General features: G+C 40.0%; 1 protein-coding gene across 2 annotated transcripts; it reads right to left on the bottom strand.

The window, feature by feature from the left end:
* Positions 1-13868: 13868 nt before the first annotated feature.
* Positions 13869-20769, bottom strand: stx19 (syntaxin 19). 2 transcript variants are annotated; one of them, XM_034574741.1, is made up of 5 exons: positions 20529-20769; positions 17021-17268; positions 16046-16282; positions 15449-15661; positions 13869-15203 (listed from the first exon to the last, which is right to left on the bottom strand). In XM_034574741.1, the coding sequence occupies exons 2-5, from the start codon at positions 17240-17242 to the stop codon at positions 14967-14969; spliced, it is 909 nt and encodes a 302-aa protein (XP_034430632.1). In that variant the 5' UTR covers positions 17243-17268; positions 20529-20769; the 3' UTR covers positions 13869-14966. The 2 variants fall into 2 exon arrangements, with proteins under 2 accessions (XP_034430632.1, XP_034430631.1); XM_034574740.1 differs by having other exon boundaries at positions 17021-17265; positions 20529-20768.
* Positions 20770-21408: the final 639 nt, after the last annotated feature.

Below are 21408 nucleotides of genomic sequence, written 5' to 3'. Positions count from 1 at the left end.
CACTTGTGAAAAACATTTATATTTTAAATGCGTCAGTGTATTGTTTTGAATGCCAACCTCTCTCTACAGTTGGGTGGAATGATCATTATTTAGCTTACGAGGTAGAAGTTCCCGACCTAGCTCAAGCCAATATTTTCATGGATGCTGAAAAGCTTGTTGATTATTCACCATACTACTATGTAAACTTCAATAATAGCAAGTACATTCCACTGAAGTATGATCTCACAGACATCATCAAACATCATTCTTGAGTCTGTATTGAGTGTGGGTATTTGGGCTGAATTTTTTTTTTTAAGCACTGACAAACACTGTAATTGATGACAGCATTTATTTTTACTTATTACTTTTGGAATAATGTGGTGCAGTATGTCCAGAGTGCAACAGAACAGAGAAGGAAACCTCATTCCAGCTTTTGCCTCTGTCTTTTTTACATATCACATGGACATGGTTTGATGGAAATGTAAGAAAAATAGCCACACTGTACTGTGCATTGTGAGTTGTTGTGAGTTATGTTGACCTGCAGTTTTCAATAAAGCAGATTTGTTGTCTCAATTCAAGTTAAGTCTATTTCTTGAAACAAGACGATTCATCTTTTACGAATAACACAGCAGCTTAAAAACCTTATGACATGTCAAAAAAGCTTGTTTCATCTGAGATATGACTCAAAACAAGATGTTTTCAAGACTGTTTCGCTTAACAAGATATTCAAGATGCACTGTCTAAAAACAAGCTCCTTTATCTCACTTAGATCTTACTCTTTAGGTGATTTTGTCTTATATTAAGTGTGATGAGATATTTTGACTAGAAATTAGAAAAATATACTTGGCAAGATTTTGAGTTTTTGCAGTGCATGTCAGTGAAACCAGCTGTCAGGAGGACCCATGAGGCCAGAGGAGAGGAAACGGAACAGTTGAACGGATACGAGGAAAGAAAGAAAGGGAAATACAAAGAAGGTCCAACCTCTATTTAATACACTTGATCATCCCCAAAGTCCCATCGACACAAACTCTTATCACCTCTTGACATGTTTGGTAAGTGGTGCACAGGTGTCCTAGTGAAAGGCTGGTAATGGAACAATTAAATAAAAGTGTTAACACAATCATCTGTGTGGCCTCCAGCTAATGCTTGGCTGTTGATGAAAGATGAAGAGCAGATATTAATTACTAATACCTGATGAGGGCCTGTTCAGCACATTCCTCACACAAACATGCACAAATAACTCAGTCCGATAATTTTATAATAACTATGAAAATGGTTATCAAACCACATTTAAATTCACGAGATCCAAATGATGGCAGAATCCACCATAGTTACATAAATGCACTATGTAATCTAGGGTTACTGGGTATTGAATGGGGGAACTTATCTTTAAATGTACATACCCCAAGAAAACAGGTCATCCTCCAACGATACCACAATATGAGTCCAAGATTAAATCAGATTTAATGTTCATATCCAGTGATAAATATCCATATCCTCTGCCAAAAATGATTTATATGCACAGTCCCTGGTCTGGTTAACGTGTGACAACCCTACTTGCTTTAGCTTTTAATCATTATAAAGTTTGTGGTCCTGGTTTTATCAAAAGTTGCTGAATAAATACTGTTAAAAAATGTCCCAACACCAACATGGAATGTAAATGTGGCACTAAGTCACAGTCACAACGAGCCCAACTTACCAGCAACAACTCTGATAAATGTTCCCCCCACCCTCGCTGTGGGATCCCTGACAAGATGGATTAGACCACTACCTGACCTGATGGCCACTGTGAAGCAAAAGACTGACTGACTCCCAAAAGTCCTCAAAAAACCATCATCGGAAGAATGCTGCTCTATTAGAAAACCAGCTGTCCACAAGTCAAAACGTCCAGCGAATATTTACGAGTGCTATTCGAATCAGAAATTGTAGAAGCACAACTGTGGCAGCTGTGTCATTTTGATGTTATGGGTTCATGTCGGCATATATTTTCCTGCACGGAAATCCATAGGTATTGGTTTCAGCTGGCATCGGTGGAACCTGGGTAGATGCATGATGGGAAGAGTGGCGTGCGAGCTGAGACGTCCAGAGGAAGGGAGGAACAATATGAACAGTGTACAGTGACAAGCCGTATCCACTACCACTATAACTCACTTCATGAAATATTACAACATACATACAATATATTGACTTATTATTCCAGGCTACATGCTACATATCAGTCATAACACGGCTATGAAAAATACTCTGGGTCCGATGATCGTCATGTCATCACATGAATCATAAAACTGAATCTCTTTAAAAAACATTCAATAGGACAACTTTAAAGATGTTATTTCAGTATGTTAAACTGCAGGTAACCATGGAGACTATACTACCTTGTGGGCTGTAAGGACACAAGGAAGTTATAATGCTAATCGGTCTCATTAACATACTTATTAAACAATACAGATTATTGCAAATAAATATCAGTTTGTCCTAGTATTTTTATAGACAGCTATTAGCCTTTGCCCCTATTGCTGTAGAGAATGGCAACCCTGTCGAGAATCTATGCCTGGTTCACGTAACAGAAAATATTATTTGTAAGAAAAGTAATTGCAACAGGATAAATAATGGCCTTGAACTATCCCTTTTCTTTTGTTCATTTGTTCCTATCTTCGCTTAGGATTTAATGTTTTCGTGTGTATTTTTTTGTAAATTAGCAGGATTATGAAAAAACTACTCAACTGATTTTCATTACATTTTGTACATTCAAGATTCAAGAGTTTATTGTCATATGCACAACAATTACATTTAGCAGTCGCTGGCAATGAAATGCTTGGGTCACAGGCTCTCTTCTAGCAATGCTCAGAATATTACACAATCAAAAAATATTGAATAGAATATAAAAAAAAGGAGTGAAACATGACCTAAGGAACAACCCATTATAACTATATATAAGAATTATTCATGGATCTTGACGATAAAATCTGTTGTGTTTATTGGACTGATATTTATGAGTGTGTGCAATTTGAGATCTAAACGCAACTCAAGTGATTTTAAATGTGGTTTCATAGGTAGACTATTGGTCCTTGGTGGAGGACCCTTCTGAGTGCCATTCTAGTATATATAGATTATGAGGTTACTACTTAATGTTTTTTTCCATTTCAGGCTTCCTTAAAAACAGTAGAAAATGGAATCAGCACTGCACTCAGCAAATGTATTTAAATAACTTGATATCATAACAAGGTGACATATATGATACAGTTAATAATGCATAATATTTACACTGGTATTACTCACATGATCAATTTTGTACATTTAATGCTGGATATAAATTGTTGCCTGTTCTGCCGAATTCAGGAAACCTTGCAGACTAATTCTAAAGGGTTGTCATGCAGGGTGCTGTCAGTATTTGGCAGGTCCCCCCGTGGACGGCCCCTTGAGGGCCCTGAAGCCCCTGGCTGTTCAGATCTCACAGTTCATCCCTCTCTCTTGCTTTGTCTCTCATTCAGTCCTCACTCACACTGCTGCTCTGTGGAGCCTCTAGAAAACCTTGATGTCCTCTCAGCCTCATCACTATTCATTCCTATCTCATTCCCCCAGCTAAGAGAGATGTCAAATAGACCTGAGTGTGTGTGTGTAGCTATTCTTGTACTATACACTTTATTAAGACTAAATGGTTCTTTCTTGGATAGCAAGAAGAAGAGGGGAGAAAAACCCACTCTGGTGCTTGTCACTGTAAAGTGGTTTGTTCACGCTCACGGTTTGGGATTAGTTTTAAAATGAAACAGTCAAAGTCAATGTAAAGTTAACGTTGAAGTTATTTTAGAGAAGGGGGTTATCACGGGGTTAACTCCTGTTCTGTCACTGCACAGTAAATTACACTCGAAACATACATTGTGCAGGCCAGTGTTTATCCAAACACAGAAGACATAGGTTGGAGTATGATGAATTATATCTGCTGTCATAGTGAAGGAGTGGGACACATGTTGTAAAGTCCCATGGGCTGATATGAACGGAGCCAAATGTTAAACACAGATTCTGGATACGTTTAAACTGGGATTGTTTTTGAAATGTTATCAAGTAAAATCCCTATCAGTGCATTAAAAAGAAAATATTTTAGCAACTTAAAAACACTTAAAAGTTCTTTCAAATTAAAGTTAATGAGTTGTATGAACAGAATTGATAACTTTAATAAAAAATATTTTAAATCAGTTTAATTCAGTGTCACCCGATGAAGTATGTTTTTAAGTTATTAAACAATTTTTATTTTAAAACCATGTTTATAACATAAATTTATATACATATAAATATTTCAATCTAATAGGGATTTAATATTGCACCCGTACTTTCAACAATGAGATATTCTGAATGTTCTATCATCCCACTAAATGGCAAAAAAAAAAAAGTTCTCTCAATTTAATAACACATTTAGAGAAATAGAAATTAGAGTTAAAAGGTTTGAAATAGACTCTTAGGGTTCTTAAACACAGCTCTACCCTTTAATACTGACACCCTTTCACTCCACTGCTTCTTTTCTTATTTTCCCACACCACACTGTCACCAGATTAACAGTCTCCAACAGTCCCCACTAGTATCTGCCGCTTATTTCATCCCCCTGTTCACCAAACGCAGCGGTGCCCGGTAATATCTCCTCTGTCATCTGGTGGAATCCCTCCCTTTTTTCCGGCGCTATGCCTCCGTGCTGAATAGCTATTTAAATGCAGTTCACTTCACATTTATTTGAAATCTCATTAACTGGATATAAAGACCCAAAGAAATGTGTTGTAAATAGAATATCTCGGGCCACGTGGGTGAGGGGGGGGATTTATTCATGATTAGTCTTTTATTTTCTCCCACTTCCATTCCCGGGCACCGAATTTAATGAATGTCTGTTAAAGTGTCAGCAGTCGTTTCCAGGGTGAGCCCCAGTATCTGCTCTAAATACACACTGAACAGACACAAGAGGCCATTTACAGAAGGAGGAAAAAAAATGGATTGCATTATAAGAAGGGGAAGTAAATGGAATCGCCTCTCAAATGACATTCATTCTGACGAGCATGGAGGAGGAAATGGCGTAGGTTTAAATTTCCTATATAGTTGGAAAATTTAAGGAATATTAAATAAAAGTGGATGGAGATAAATTAATTTGGCTTATGAGTTTTATCAATTTTTTCTGGCTACTTCGGCCCCAAATGACACACACACACACACACACACACACACACACACACACACACACACATGATTTTGCCATTTGTTTTTGCCTTTACCATAAGTAGAAGGATTTATGGCATCTTGAGAAAGGGGGCGCTTTATAAACTATTTTTTCCTTCTGTGTCACGGCCCTTCCTCTTGATATATAGTCTGACATATTGGGTATAATTTTGGTTGATTTTTTTACAATGATGAAAACCTTTACAGTGATGTTAACTTATATTTTATTCTTTTCTACCTTCAAATCTGACAGTCTGGGAGCGATAGCTGGTTCAGATCCTGCGGTTTGAACTTTAATGGCGGCGTTAGCGGATTCAAAGAAACGAAATTGGGAAGAATAACTGCAAAAACTATGATAATAAACTTGTACTGTGGAAATAAATGGCAGGGTTCTGTGTCTGGGAAAATAATCACAGGGCGCGCAGTCTGTTAGTCTCGCTCTGTCTCTCATCTCACTGTTTTACCATCTACTGTAGATCCCGTGCTCCCCGGAGCCCCATTGCCTTAAAGAGGAGTGGCGATAGATGAATAATTGGCAGGGATTTGGGAAGATTACGCTTCTAAACTGACTTAGTCCACACATGAGACTGTTTACACTGATGTAAATCATGTCAGGTCATGGCACTATATCTTAATATGCATGTTTGTGTCGTCATTATCGAACTGCAATGGTTTTCGACTTCACAAATCTAGACGTTCAGCAAACGCACTTTTTTACGACGACACTTGCCAAGGGCTGTCAGTTAGAGGTCAAAGGGATGTATGGGCCGAATGAGAGTCTGGCCGGGATTCAGGAGCTCTCTAAAGTCCCTGAGGTGAGTCCTGAACTGGGGCGAAACCACTGTAATCCATAACCCTGTGACACTTATGACTGCTGGCTGCTCAACTCTCTCACCGAATCTGCAGTGCATATTCCCTCAGAAAAAAGAAACACAGAGGTTAGAATCATTTTAATCAACTTTTGTAAGGAGAGTGCTACGTGGTTTGTCTTTAAGCTATTTAACTGTTACTATGAGCTACAACTTGTGCAGGAGTTTAAGTGTTGTCTCATTATCTTATCATAATTTTAACGGCCAATGGGAAAGCTTCTCTGCGTTCCCTCAGGTGTCGTATATGATGAGAACGAGAAGTTGAATGATTTCAGTGACACAGAGAAGAATTAGTACGATAAAGAAAACAGATGGAAGATAAGCACAGAGACTTTTAATGTTTGTCTCTTGTATCTGTTGAACATATGTAAAACTACACTGACATAAACATTTTCAGATTTTTTAACATCATGGTTTAAAAACTTTTAAAGGCTACTATGCTTTGTTGTTGTTGTTATTACCTCCACAATGAAACTTAGTGGGAAGATGTGGTATGGGTCAGTTTAATAATGGTTTTACTCTACTGTCTTGGAGAGAATGAAAAATGCAAATAGAGATTTATTATAATTTACCTACTTTTCATTGGCTGGTACAATAAAAATGTACTGGGAAAATGTTTAAAACATGTAAATCTATCTTTTGGAAGTCAAAATCAAAGTTTGTCGGCCTGGGGACTATTTTCTTTTGTCATGTAGACTCCCTGGAGTTTTTATGGTTGACAATTTATCCGAATGTCAGCGGTGCACTTCAGTCTGGCTCGTGGACCGCGGCACGACTTTGCACTTTTGATTATGATAGCAGAAATTGTGCTGAATGCACTTACCGCTTCTGCACCGGACCACATAACTGTTTCCCCACGCAGTTATCCAATAGAGCAAATAACATTATGAAGCTTAGGGAGCCATCTAATCAATTTCTGCAGAGTTTGATGACAAGGTAGAGTAGAGCATGGAGTCGGGATCAGATTACTTGTTGCCCAGACTAGACTGGACCAAAAAAAAAAAACATCAGCACAGTTGGTCTAGCTTTTGAGCTGTTTAGTAAGGTCAAAGGAAGGTCCTGCAAAGAAAAACATATAGTTTATACGTTAATGAACTGTAGAATACATGTAGATGCTTTGACTTTTAATGTTTAAGATAACAGTATTTAAAATTTGATTAGGTTACAGATTTGAACATAGATTAAATTGATTATGAATCGATAATGCTCCATAAATAAGAGTATAGTCACCAAGTTGATTCATCAACAGTATTACATAAGGAGACATCTCAAGTAAAGCATTCACAAAACAAAAGGAGAAGTGTGTGTGTGCGTGCGTGCCGTGTGACACTGAACGTGTTTGCCTTCTCGTTACAGAGGGGATTAACCATCAGGGAGGCTCTCCTCTCCCTGAGAGCGGTGAAACAAGGCAGCGTCCTCAGAGACATGTTTCATTCACCCACGTCTCAGTTCATTTTCACCTCTCGTCTGCCCTGAGGTCTGCGTGTCAGCTGTGCCCCTGGATGGCCCCCCCACTGTTCACCTTTTATTGTCGAGCACATGAATCAATACTCGACACTGGAGAACAGAAAGGGATGCTATTGAGACGGAGGCATAACAGCGCATTGATTGAACACGGGATACAAGCCCCGCGCGAAGCCATTAACAAGTGTAATATTCAAAGCTGGAGTGCAAAACCTGAGGTCAGCTGTTTTCATTAGTTTGTGGAGGAATAATGGGCAGGAAGGCAGTCAAGGGGAACTGCATGTCTGGTATTAGAACTCTGGGATATCAGCCCCCTCTGCTGGACAGTTCCCACCTCCTTTAAACTCTGAGAGGAAACCGATTAATAGTGTAATCTCTGAGATTATACTGCTGTGATTGTTGATAAAGATCATACTCTCTATAAGAGTAGAATAGAATGTTTATTATCATCATACTAACACTGCAATAGTAATGTTTTTTATATACAATATTATTATTTATTTGTAATATTATTATTAATGTAATATATAATAAAATATGTTATATATGTGTATGTATTATATCATATATATGACTATTTTGTTGTATTTTCTGTACTATTATATATTGTTGATACTGTAATTTTATAGCAAACTGGGTCTCAAATTTCCTTAAGTATTAATAAAGTCTTATCTCATCTAATCTAAGTTACAAGCAGAGAACTCATGAATCAGGGATGACTGTGTCCCCTTCAAAAACAGACGACCTTAAGGAATCTGACTTTCTAATCAAATTTGGGGAATAACCTCATGTTCTGTTCAATTTTTCCCTACAGTTGGTAAATATTACAATAATGCAGAGTTGTGACGCACTTGCATTTTCAGAATCTCTAAGCATCATCTCACAAATCTATTTTCTCCCATGTAATTTTCAATGAAAAGCAGAACACAATACAGACTTCACTCCACTCATTGGCTCCCATTGAAGGGATGATTGCACGCTCCATTCACAGGCTGCAGCTGCGGCAGCGTGCATCATCTCCACGGAGACTCTCACCAAATCTTCTTCATGTCGCTTTGCATCTGTCAATATCACAACATCGTCTGGCAGTGAAATTGAAACTAATTTTTGAAAAGAAGCTGCTTGTTTGAATCTGAGCCAAGTAATTTAAACTGTTATCTGTAAATTAGCCAAACCTGGATCTAAAACAGAGGCTGCTCACTTCCAGGATTCCAAAAATAATATTTGATCACTCTTGCCGAGATGATAATGCTGAAAAATATACATGAGCAATGTCAGTGTGCGTGTACCTCACACTAACAGTATTCAGTCGTCTCGTCTAGTGGCCGTAACGACAATAATGTGTGACAATGAGCCCACACACACCCATACAACTTCAAACCCTTCCCCTTTGTTTTACATTGGTTTCACATGTGCTGAGCATTAACGTCAGCGCTCATTCATCCACCCACTTGTCAAAAAAGATGAAAACATCTTTTAAGTCGCTGTAGCAGCTACACACACATGGGTCTATTACCATTCACTCTATCTGCATGGGATCTCCACAGATGGCTCGCACAGATATCACGCGCTGACCCTCCCAGAGCTCTTATTACAGAAGTTCATATATTACTCTGACAGAATATTTACGTTTGAACAAGTATCCTTTGATAGGTAATAAATTACAGTCGATGTCTGACATTAAATCAGGGACCGACCTTACATCTGAAGCACAGTGTTATCAGGGCTTTTTGAAATGAACTAGAAGGGAACTTGGAGAGCGCATACCTCCGTCAAGGCTAAAGCCCCCATCTCACCATGTGGAAGAACATGATAAAAAATATATATATATTGGATAGATCCACGAATTTATCCAGATCCAATCCAAAATTCACTGGGTTCTTTGTTAAGTAATGTCCAACCCCTTCACAAAGTTTTAATGAAAATCGGTTTAGTAGTTTCTGCATAATCCTGCTCACTAATAATCAAAGAAACGCTGATGAAAACATAATCTCCTTGGTGGAAGTTATTCAAGTTGCGAAAGTCTTATTGTCTCAGTAAGTAATAAGTGATTAATTAGCCATTTTGAATTGAAAAACGTTATTTTTGATAATTCTGAATAAGAGGAGTGAAAAGGTTGAATTTATAGGAATTATAATCTTTATGTGAAAATCTGAAAAATCTTAAAGTTGTAAAAATAAAAGTCAAATGTAGTTTAAAAGAAAATATGAGCTGCAACAGTTTCTAAGGCAGGTGTAGACTTGTTCATGATTTCACCGTGAGGGTACCAGGCCACATGTGGCACAAAGATGCATGTGGAGAGTTTTTTGATCAGCCAAGCAGCATGAAGCTTCACAGCAGGAAGGTTCCCAGTTGAAATGTGTGTGTTTACTCCGGCTTCCTCCCACAGTCCAAAGACATGCAGATTGGGGTTGGGTTGATTGGAGACTCTAAATCGATCATGGGCGTGAATAGTTGAGTGAATAGTTGTGTGTGATAGGTTGTTTGTCTCTGTATGTTAAGCCCTTTGATGGTCTGGCAACCTGTCAAGGGTGTTCCCTGCCTAATGTCAGCTGGGATTGGCTCCAGCTCCTCTCGTGACCCTCGAAGGAGAAGCGGTATAGATGATGGATGGATGATAAGCCGAGATAATTATCTGCTGGTTCTAGCTTCATATTTTGCATAAAGGCATGAAGGAATAGTTTGATATCTCTAAAACTCAAACTACTCCATTGTATATATCAGAGGAAACGAGACCCTGATGTGAAGTAAGAACACATTTCAAACAAAAGACAATCACGAAAAAAAGTGTGGATTTCCTATATTTTCATTTCATTTTGGACAAAAATATAGGTGTTTTTCAAATTTAATAATCTAAGTCACTGCAGCCATACTTACATTGTTGTTACTCTCCTTCCACTGCTGCTGCCGGTCTCACTGTACAGTTTCTTTGTGATTTATCTCTCACTGAGGGTCTTGATATCTCTCTGTACAGATTTTGATGGCAGTGATAAAACCAGGCAGTAAAGTAATGTCAGCTCTCTATAACCACAGCTGGTGTTACTCACAGGAGGGCTGCTTTCATGTTGTTCAGACATTTGGAGAAACTCTTTGCGATCTCCTTTGAGACCGACAGACCTGATAGGAGAAACACGTACAGTTACATACAACCGTGGCTCTGTCGGCCACTTTCAATGTCGTAAAGTCGAATGTGTCTCAGATGTTCACATTATCGTTAAATCAAATGTGATTGATGGGTTTTGTCAGGAAAGTGGGCAGAAGCACTTATGATGAATATGTGGCCGCTGGACTGAATGTGGGAGCAGTTACTTATCTTATTGGAGCCACAAATCAATGCTGAATTACAGTTATCTTTCCTTATTACCCATCTCCCATCAGCAGGACTCTGTTGCTGCTTTTGGGATAAAGGTCGTCATCCAATGACGGGTGCTCAGGGAAATCTGGTCATGCAAATAAAGAAGCGATAGCCTCAACTGTCATTTGAATCCCCAAAAATATATCTTTCAAAATCAGTGACAAATATTTGGGTGCAAAGTTATTAAAACGGAAAATTAGATTATATACGTCCACCACCCAACAGCCCCCTTATGAAACCACATTCATATCCACTAGATCCAGATTTTTATTTGAATCTGATCCATACTGCAAAAACTCATAAATATCAGTCTTATAAATAAGCCTCTTTTTTTCATCAGGATTATTCTCTGAGAAATCAATAAAAATATCGACCTATCTCACAATATTAAAGGAAGTCAAAAATCCTGGATCCACCGAAATGTAATGGGTTCCTCCTTGGGTCATACCCTACCCCTCCACAAAATTTCAAGGAAATCAGTCGAGTCGTTTTTGTGTGATCCTGTTCACAATCAAACAAAAGCAGACGGAAACACAAACCTCCCTGTGGAGGTCAACGCCTCTTGTTTCAAAGTCAACACATCTGGGAACAGTGTGGTTAGAGTTGGTAGAGAAGACGGGAAAGACAATTTTTTAGGTAAAGTGTGGTTCGGCTAAGAACCGAATCATTGGCCTTCAGGTGAAATAAACAATCTCACAGTTGAAGGTAAATAAGATAAACCCACAGAGGAACGGCCCTCAGATTGTGCACCTCTTTGAATTTGAAGTAGGTGTTGCTGGGAAAGGCGAAGCCAGTCCCCCTAGAGAGAGAGAGAGAGAGAGAGAGATTTGTAAAAGAAGTGCGGGGGGACTCTGGCTGACCTGCCCGGGGATCAGATGTCTGGAGGCTTTTGAACTGACCACTGTGCACTCTCCATGATCCGCTGCTCTCCTGAGCTTCTAAAGCCCAGAAGCTTTTTCTCTCAGGTCTGCAGATCGATCCTCACTCTGCCGTCAGTAGAGTTGGAGACATTTCACTTCATTCTGTTTGACTCATTCTCCACTTCAGACTCTTCCCACTTTCTGTGTTGCTATTAATATGCTGCATATTCTGAGACAACACAGTCTGCATTTTATTTGTGTCACCCTGAGGCATAACTATGAGACCAGCATTTTACCTGTGGCATAGTGTCTGTTGCCATATGATTCATAAAGATCTTAAAAGACGAGGGGGAGGCGCTGCAACAGAATCCAAACCGATTTTTTTAGATGAATAGTGCTTTCTTCTGTCGTTTAATTTTCTTTCTCTCCAAACATCATGGAGCAGACACGAGAAAAAATATGATCATTATGTAATAGATACAAAACCTACTTTATAAATCCTCTTTTTCTTTGTAGTTTTATATGAGAACTGTTTATTTTCTCACCGACTGGTCACTGAGCATGAATTCTTGAATTGGGAAATGTTCAATTTTAATTCTTAAAACTTCTTAAAACCCTAACCCTCATGTCACTTACCTTATTAAATAGTTGTGTTTGAAAATCAGTTTAAATATTAAGTGATAACCTATTTTAACTGGTAATTATCTCAATGAACACTGGATGGCATTGTTGCTGTTCAAGAACCCTGCAATTTTGCAGCAGCACTTTATCCCCCCTCTCTAGATCCATTGAGCGGGGGGGAGACGGAGAGTTTGCTGCATGTGCCGTATCACACGTATTGTTCTTTGATTTACATATAGGGATTTACATATTTGATATACTTCATTTTCACAAAATGTCATCCCAATCAGAGTGAGACTGATGCAAAGCACATAAAATCAGAAGACATTTCCAGTCGAGATGGCAGAAGTCATCCGACGCCTCACCTCGCTCCACACTCCATTCCTCCACCGGGTCGCAGTGATCAGCTCCACATTGACTGATGGTGCTTCATTAGTTGTCAGCTCCTCATGAGGTGAATACATTGACTTAGCTTTGTTCATTTTTTTTTTGCAACTATACGGTTAGTCTGGTTCCTGTTTTCCTCTTTGTGTCAAAATAAAGTGCGTGTGGAGGGATGGATGATACGGTTAAAAATGTTATTAAAAAATATTAGTCAATAGCGATAACTATCACAAGAAATGTCACATTATTATTTCTTTTAAATATTAAGACAGAATTTTCCTCCTGAGTGAAGCTTGTGGTCTCACTCTTTTTTATGTGCAAACACATTTAACATAGAATAATTATGACTTATACCTCCTCACCATACCACCACATCACACAATGTATAGGCAATATATATAACCGTTGTTAATATTGGTGAAAATTCTACTGGGATCATTTTTTTATATTATTTTATTTCCTAGCCCCAAGTACGTGAATGTTTTTAATTATTCCTCTTAAAAGACGACTTCTCAACAGAGGTGGGTCCTCTCACCATCTGCTGAGAGCGAACAGTTCTGTTTACAAACTGCTCCCTTCAGGAACATACAGTAGCTGTCTGGCGGATCCTCCCGCAACAACAGACAAACCAGATTTTCCAGTCTGGCTGCGGCGCGCCCAGCTCACCTGTGTTTTGCACCGGACACCAGACGCCGCGGGTCACGGGAACATTACTGTCACTGCTGATGCGACGCTGGTTTTCTAAGCTCTGGGCTGTAGTGATATCAACATATGACTGCAACTAGTGAAATAAATGACTGATTTATTAAATCTTATTCATTAACCCAGCAGAGGGAAATGAGTGGGTGGATTCTACTCAGCATTATGTAAAGAGTAAAGGAGATGATTATCTGGGAGTGTGAGTGAGGCCTATTCCCAGTGTTTTAGTGGGAAATACAGGGAACTCCCTCAGGCTAGTGATATATATGGATTCCAGACATTTTTCTCTGAGTAATGTAACTGCTCCGGTATCAATTCCAAAATCATGAGTGAAATATATTACCTAAAATGTAAGAATTCAAACCTTCCATCTTATTTTATAACTAACTTCAGTGGTTTTCTACAGATTCCTCTTCATGACAGGATTACTTTTGATCAAGGCTTGTTATTCAGAGTTTATTTGAATTTCCACCTCTGTGAAACTGAATAAATAATTCATTTTGTTCACTGAAAATCATCAGACTTGGAAATGCAAATGAGACTAATGACTAATTGTAAAACAAGTCCTCGCTCCGTCAGTATGTGGACCACAAAGAAATCAATATGCGAAACAGAAACAGAATGTTTACCTCCGCCAAGGAGGTTATGTTCTCACCCCTGTTTGTTTGTTTGTTTGTTTGTTTGTTTGTTTTATTTTAAGCAAAAGGATTGAATGGATTACCACAAAACTTGGTGGAAGGATGTGGTGTGTATCCGGCATGAACCCATTGACTTCTGTTGAATAATATCAGGGTGGATCCATGATTTTCACTTTCTATAACATGGCGAGAAAAGGGCGTTTTTCAACCATTTCACCATTTTTCCTGGGAACAATTCATGGATTCTGATGAGAAAATAATTTAGAAGTGTGAAATTTGGTGCAGCTTGATTGAATTTAAAGGGATTTTGGGCCTTGGCGGAGGTTTTCCCTCTACTGAGAGGCATTATTGTTCTCAACTGCATTACATGTTATAGTTTGTGCTGGGAAATGAAAAAAATAATAGTTTATAATAAAGTGCTTATACCGTATACAAAAATAACATGCTCATTAACTACAGCTTCTGTGGCACAAAAAAGATGAGAGGCTCTATTGAGGGGAAAAAAAGGTAAAAAATATCCGTCTTGCTGATGTTGCAGTGCCGGCGTCAGTGATCTCCCCTTGTTTGTGACCTCTGTCAGTTGACAGTGAAGGTCTCCAATAAGCAGCAGTGTTGGTGAGTAGCACTCACTGAACTGTCTCTTCCAATAGCGGTCGCTTCACATCCTGTTGAAAGAAACAAGCGCCTCAAATACCAATTCTGGCCCTTCCACCTAATTGTTTTCCACGCTCCGCTGAATCTGTCTTCACCGCTGCTCTGTTCTAAAACTGCAGCACCATAACCTTCACTTTAATGGTATTTGAATCCAGCGTTGCTTATTCCCAGCAGGTAAGTGAGACTTTTAAATTGAAAAGAATATATAAATATATATTTTTGGGATGGCCATGGAGGTAAAAAGGTGTTACAGGCAGCATCTCCAGGGAGGGCAGCAGCAGCAACACAGCTGTCGGATCGGGTTCTTCTTCTTATACCTTGCGGCCAGCTTGAACTTCTCATTAGTAACAACCACGTAGTCCTGCGTCCTCTCCACGTTGGTCTGGATGTGTTCGATGTAGGCCCCTTGCTCCTCCACCAGCATGAAAATGTCCATGAACAGGTCCCTCAGCTCCTTCATATTGTTCTCCAGACTCAACAGCTCCTGTCAGCGGAGAAGGATTATGGGGATTAATACTGTAGATATCGGGGACATTAGTCAGAACCTGAAGCTGGTGGCAGAGACAACTGGAGGACTTAAAGCAAAGTAGGGAACAGACTCAGATTCAGTTATGGTAACAAACGTGCATTCACCAAATAAGCTTTGAATTGGGGTTTTTAGCGTTATTCTCCCACTATCCAGGAGCGAAGCCCAAATATCCTGGATAGGAAAGCTGCTGACACCCTCACCTTATGTCGCTGTTCGATCTCAGATAGCTGCGCCCGTGTGATCCGGACATCGTTCAGCAGGTTCTCGTTGAAGACCTCCCACTTCCCTGTGGCCACCATCTCATTCAGCTCGTCCTCCGCCACATCCCTCCCTGAAACCTCCAGCTGCCGGATGATAAAGTCCTTGCAGCGCTCCTGCTTTGTCAGCAGACCTTCGTTATACTGCAGCATTACCTGAACATAATCGCAGCAATTATAGCAAAAAAGGAGAGAATATATTAAAGAAAGAGTGGGGGTGAGGGGGATGAGAAGATATTGAGTCCTTTCCTATTATCATTATTTATACAAGATTCCTTGACCCTCTTAACTCCACCAGCGAAACATATACTGCACAACACATTTACTGCATATTTAAAGATAGGAAAACACTGGTGAGGTGAATTTATCCAACAATTAGGTGCTTCTACTTTACTTCTTGCAATGCTATCATTTCCCTTTGTTTTATAATTTGTATAATTCCAAATGAAATGAACTATTTTCTTATACTTATGCGTAGACAACCAGCACTTAAGCTCCATTTAAATGCAGTGCTTCAAGTATGCAGGATACATTGACAACCTGCTGGAATTTGCGGTACACTGCTGAGTGCTGGCAGCGTTGTATTCTCGTGGAAACAGCAGTCGGTCCGTGCTGCTCCTCACTCCTTTGGACTTGCTTTGAAAGGGCCTCTAAACGCCGGTGGATCCTTTCGGCCTGGAGCTTGATATCTCGCATGATGCTGCTTTCTTTCTTCATCACACTGAAACGACGCATGGTCGCCACCAGGGTCTTCTGCTGCTGGGTGAACTTGAGGATCTGTTTGTCGTTGAGATGAGACAACACATTAGAGACTTTGTTGTAATCTACAGAAACTGTAACTTTAAAACCTTAAAGTCATATACAGCTAGAATGACACAAGTAGCACACACTCATAAATATCAGTCCGTAAACATGTTGGATATTTTTCATCAACATGCATGAATACATTTTTTGAGAAATGAAAATATTGGAAAGGGCCCTGTCTTACAATGTCCCTGGATCCGAACCCCAGATCCGGATGTGCAACTAAATGTAAAGGTTTATTCCTTGGCCTGGCCCTCTAGTAAATTTCATGGAAACCTGTTCCTTGTAATCTTGGTTACAAACAAAGATACAAACCAACCAACACACAACAGGACGGGGGTGAAAACATCGGCGGAGGTAATTAATGCAATGCTTTTGAGCTGGTTCAGGCAGCCACCTCGAGCTGTCCTACTCATGTGACCTGCTTCACTCTCCATTATCCTCTATCATACACCCCCCCCCTAATTGTACGATCCAGTTACGCTGCAAAGATTGCCCATCTCTCCCTTAGCTTGTGAATGCCTCTGCTGCCGTGTGTCAGTGTGGCTGCCTGTCGATTCAGTCCCCTCCACCTCACCAGCATTTACCTGCAGGCTCTAACAGGGGGGGTTCAAGATATTTGCTGAAGTCAGAGCCAAGTCGCCAAACTCTGTATTTACCCATTTATCTTTTAGTGAAAGAAAAATGACCAAAAACAAAGTTTATCTTTACCTCTGTCTCCAGCGTTGTGATGTCATCTCGGATTTGCTGAGACTCCGACAAGAAATCCTCGATGATTGGCTCCTGCTCGAACAGCACAGCCTGTGGCATTGTGACCTCGACCACCATCGAGTCGTCATTATCATCCTCCACTGGGGGAGGGCTGGTGTTCTCACTTGCTGCCCCAGAAAACTCCTGAGCCCTCTGCTGCAGCTCTTCCAAGCGGTCTCTCATTGTGGACTCACCAGGACACCGAGCTGTTTACAGTATGTGCAGAAGACATAGCGATGAAGCATTGTGAACAGAGGATACTGACGACAAAGTGGAGGAGGAGAAGATACATCGAATATAAACTCACATTAAATTACATCAAATTGAAAGGGATATAGCTGATAACTTCAACATTAAAAACAAATGAAAGTTCATATCTCACTTATTACTTTGTAGCATACAGTGATGTCATTTTTCAGTACCATAGATGATTGTGAAAGTTAGCAATTCAATTACAGTCACTGATTCCATTAAGGCTCTTAACCTCCAGGAAATGGATGGGAGGTTGATTTGTCTCTGCCTGGAAAAGGGGTCAGACATTGGGGTAGGCTGTGTTCTTTAAGCTGTCTATGCTCTCAACACTGGTAAGCCTTCATTCAGGCATCACCTGGCTTTAGTTGTGTTTTTCAGTGACCTTTGCACCATGGATGTAAGGAGAGATGAGCAAGACTATGCTAATGTTTGCTGTTGATCAGTTGTTCGGTAAACATCGCTTCATGTTCAGACTGTGAGCTGCATATAAACTGGTTTGTCCAGTTTTCTACTGAAAGACAAACAATGAAATGTGGAGGTGTTGGTTTGTTGCTGTTGCAATGTGACGATGCAGTCGGGCTGATTGAAAGAACATCATAGAACAAATATGCTTTTCAAATGTCCTGTTCCTGTCGGCTGGGGAAAGCATAACAACTGCAAATACTGAGCAAATTAGCACATTGAACCTGCACTGTTAGAAAACATGTTTCTTTTCCACAGAGAAGGGCATCCATCCATTATCCATACCACTTATCCTTTGAGGGTCGAGAGGGGTGCTGGGGCAAATCCCTACTGACATTGAGCTAGAGGCGGGGTACACCCTGGACAAATCACCAACAAATCACAGGGCCAACGTCAAGAGGCAAACATTCATTAAAATTCACACCTACAGAGTCTCCAATTGACCGAACCCCAATCTTAGCCGGAGTACCTAAGAAAAACCCATCCTAGCCGGGATTCGAACCACAAACCTTCTTGATGTAAGGCCGCCAAGAACAATTTCTTTCCCACCCCAATACTCCCAAGTCCAATAACAGCTCCCTTACACTACAGTTAGAAATAAATACAGAGAATGTGCAATTTGAAATGGTATAAAAATGATACACAGACTATGCATGTAAAGGGCATATTAATAATGAAAACATAATAAAACAGCCATGTACATATAGTGTAGTTTGCATTTCATAGTGAGGGTGATGTTGGAGTTTCACACATATTTTCAACAATAGTCTCTCTAAGTTTTAAGAGACCCAGAGTTGCTGCCAGTTTTTTGGTGGGAAAGTAATATGTAGGGCCGTACCTCTTGTTTAGTGTGGTTTGTAAACATTCCCTTTCCTCCATGTTAGTGCACTGGACATGAACTCAACTAAAAAGTCCATATCAACTCCATTTTTCTTGTGATTAGTTGAGTGCATGTATCAGCGGGACCTTGCTAGCCACTCCATCCTCTCATCACTACTGCGTAGACTCGGGTACTAAATGTGCAAGATGGTAGCGTTAGTGTGTGGGATATTTTGGGAAGAAGTGGAGACATGTCGTCTATCTTTATATACAATCTATGGTATTAACATTTTACGACTTACAAGATACTGTATGTTTTATACTGACAAAGTAGTTGAGACAGATGTGCCTGGAGTTTACTGGTGTGAGTAGTTGTGTGGATATCACTGTAAATTCAACTGTCCTTATAATTAATGAGGCAGATCATGCTCTCTGCTGAACCCGCAAATCTATTTTTAACAACATGAGGCCGTTTAGCTGCACAATCAGTCAAATTGACTCAAGTTAATTTTCCCATGGGAATTGAGTGGGACGTTTGTGTTCAGCAACACACTAAACAAAAACACAAGAAGAAGAATAAACGCCAGGCTGCCTCGCATCTAAAACAATGACAAGTAGAAAAAGTAACCTTGATGAACAAGAACGCAGAATCAAATCTGACTCTTGTTTCGTAAATGTGGGACTTAAAAAGTTACTAAAGATTGAGCATGTTTTTACCTCTAGCATGCTGATATCTGCCAAAGTCGAAGTAACAGAGGTGCTGATGATTACAGACACGAGAAGCAAATTCTGATTTCCTAAGTACCTTTGACAAATGAAGTGCATTCAACCACAGATTCCTATGCATTCAAGTGGGCATACCAACATTTTTGAAAGTGCCTTAGCAACACAGGGATTTGGGTTTTGGCTCCAGACATAATCTTTTGGAAGCACATGACTGTGTGTGGGGGGAGGAGTGTTTGGCTCCTGAGAAATGGAGCATTTCAAATCACAGACTATCCTATTTCTGGATAGATTTCAAACAGGAAATACACTATTTTCTCCGCGTACTTTTACAAACTTCTCAGAACTCAAAGAATTTTGAAGTACCTTTTGTTTTCTGGCCTGATCTCTTTCCCCCCGTCTCTCCCTCTCCCGCTCTATACCTGCCCGGCCCAGAAGAGCCGATTAAAAGGAAATTGCTCACAGGATTTGGGAGCACATTCTGTGTTGGGCCTAAGAACCTGCATGGGAGAAAGTGGAGCGTGGTTCAAAGGAGTCCAGCCTTTTCCTCTTTGTTATTGAACGCTGTGTTCTCTAAAAGAAGCAAACATTTTCTTCCTACCATCCATCTGCTCCCTTGTCTGTGTGTTGACTTTCTCTCATGTTCATGCAAGTGGAAAAGAGGAGTGCCTGAATGTTGTGTTTTATCACAGGTCAAACATTTGCACTCTACATGCTGGTCCTTCAAGAATAAGTTCTGCTTAAAATATTCTAAAAGTTGTGAATGTTTAACTTCTACCCACTTCTTTAAGTTCAAGGTGGACTTCCTGTTAATAACAACATATACAAATACAAAAAAACACAAACAAGTCAGGCTAACTTTGTTGTTGTTGTTGCTTTGGGATTTATTTCCACATTCTGTACATATTGCCTTTTGCGGAGGTGGGAGTGACAAAGTACAAATAATCTGTAAATGTACAGTTTTAATGTCTTATTTAAATTAAGAATACTTAATTCAGTACGTTGTGCACATTACATCCTGGACAGTTTTTCATTCTCTCAAATCGTTTCTTGCTTAAACCTGTTTTACTTTAGTAAAGAGGTTGAATCAGTACTTATACTTTTACTTGAGTTATTTGTAACACAATTAGAAGTACTTCTACTTGAGTAAAGAATGTGTGGTTTTGCCCCCTCTGGCCTTCAGCAAACATTCAGTTTAAAATTAGGATTTTACCTTAATGCTGTTCGTACTCCATCATACGTCTGTCTGATGAGTATTCCCCCACATGTAATCCAAAGCGAGCTCACACATTCTTTAATACCGTCACGCCTTCCTCAGATGTCCCCACATTCACCTGGTGCTGCTCAGCTGAGCATTAAAGGTCTGAGTTCTCTGTAACGGTTGTACCACCAGCTGTGTATCAGGACAGTTAAGACTCTCACAAGCTGGGAAAGTTGTGAGGAAGTCTGGCCGAGTCCGTTGAAAGCACCTCCCCCTCCTTTAGAGAAAGGTCTTGGTATTGGCCAATGGGACAGGAGCAGACTGAGGCTCCTAGATTTGGTTATCTAAAGAAACGAGAGGTGACGCGATTAGGTAAATGAAGAGGAAGAAACAGAGGGAATTCATAAACCCTACCCTCAGGCTGGAGGGGAAAAATAGAGCACAGCAAACAGAAGTGTTTTGTGTACAATGCTGAGGCCAAACAATAAGGATTGTGGTTAAGGTGTCAGCTGTAGGGCATTGGGTTTCTGATCTGCAAAGTGCGTTTCTATGTGTGGGTTTCTGGGGTAAGCCCTCTTGGTCGAGGGGTATTGTACTTCTTAGGCTCCAGTAACTCTACTGAGTACTTTTGACAGATTTCTACTGACAAACTCCCCTAAAAACCCAGGCGCCGTTTCAACAAGGGAAGGGACGCAGTCACTCTCCGCTGTGCAGCATAACAAGCTGTGCAATGCTGTTTGAAGTGTGGTGTCAGAGAGGGAGAGGGGGGGAGACAAGTTTTAAAAATGAAAAGATTTTGGTGCACAGGGACAATTGACCGTCAGTCCTTGAGGCGTGTATTTTAGAGGCTGGTCATAGAATTTCTGTCATTTTTCATTAATTGGGGTGAAAA

The sequence above is a fragment of the Hippoglossus hippoglossus genome, chromosome 21 (assembly GCF_009819705.1).
Source record: "Hippoglossus hippoglossus isolate fHipHip1 chromosome 21, fHipHip1.pri, whole genome shotgun sequence".
NCBI lineage: Eukaryota > Metazoa > Chordata > Actinopteri > Pleuronectiformes > Pleuronectidae > Hippoglossus > Hippoglossus hippoglossus.
Note: the sequence above shows the minus strand (reverse complement) of the source record. Positions and strands in the feature narration are given on the sequence as shown.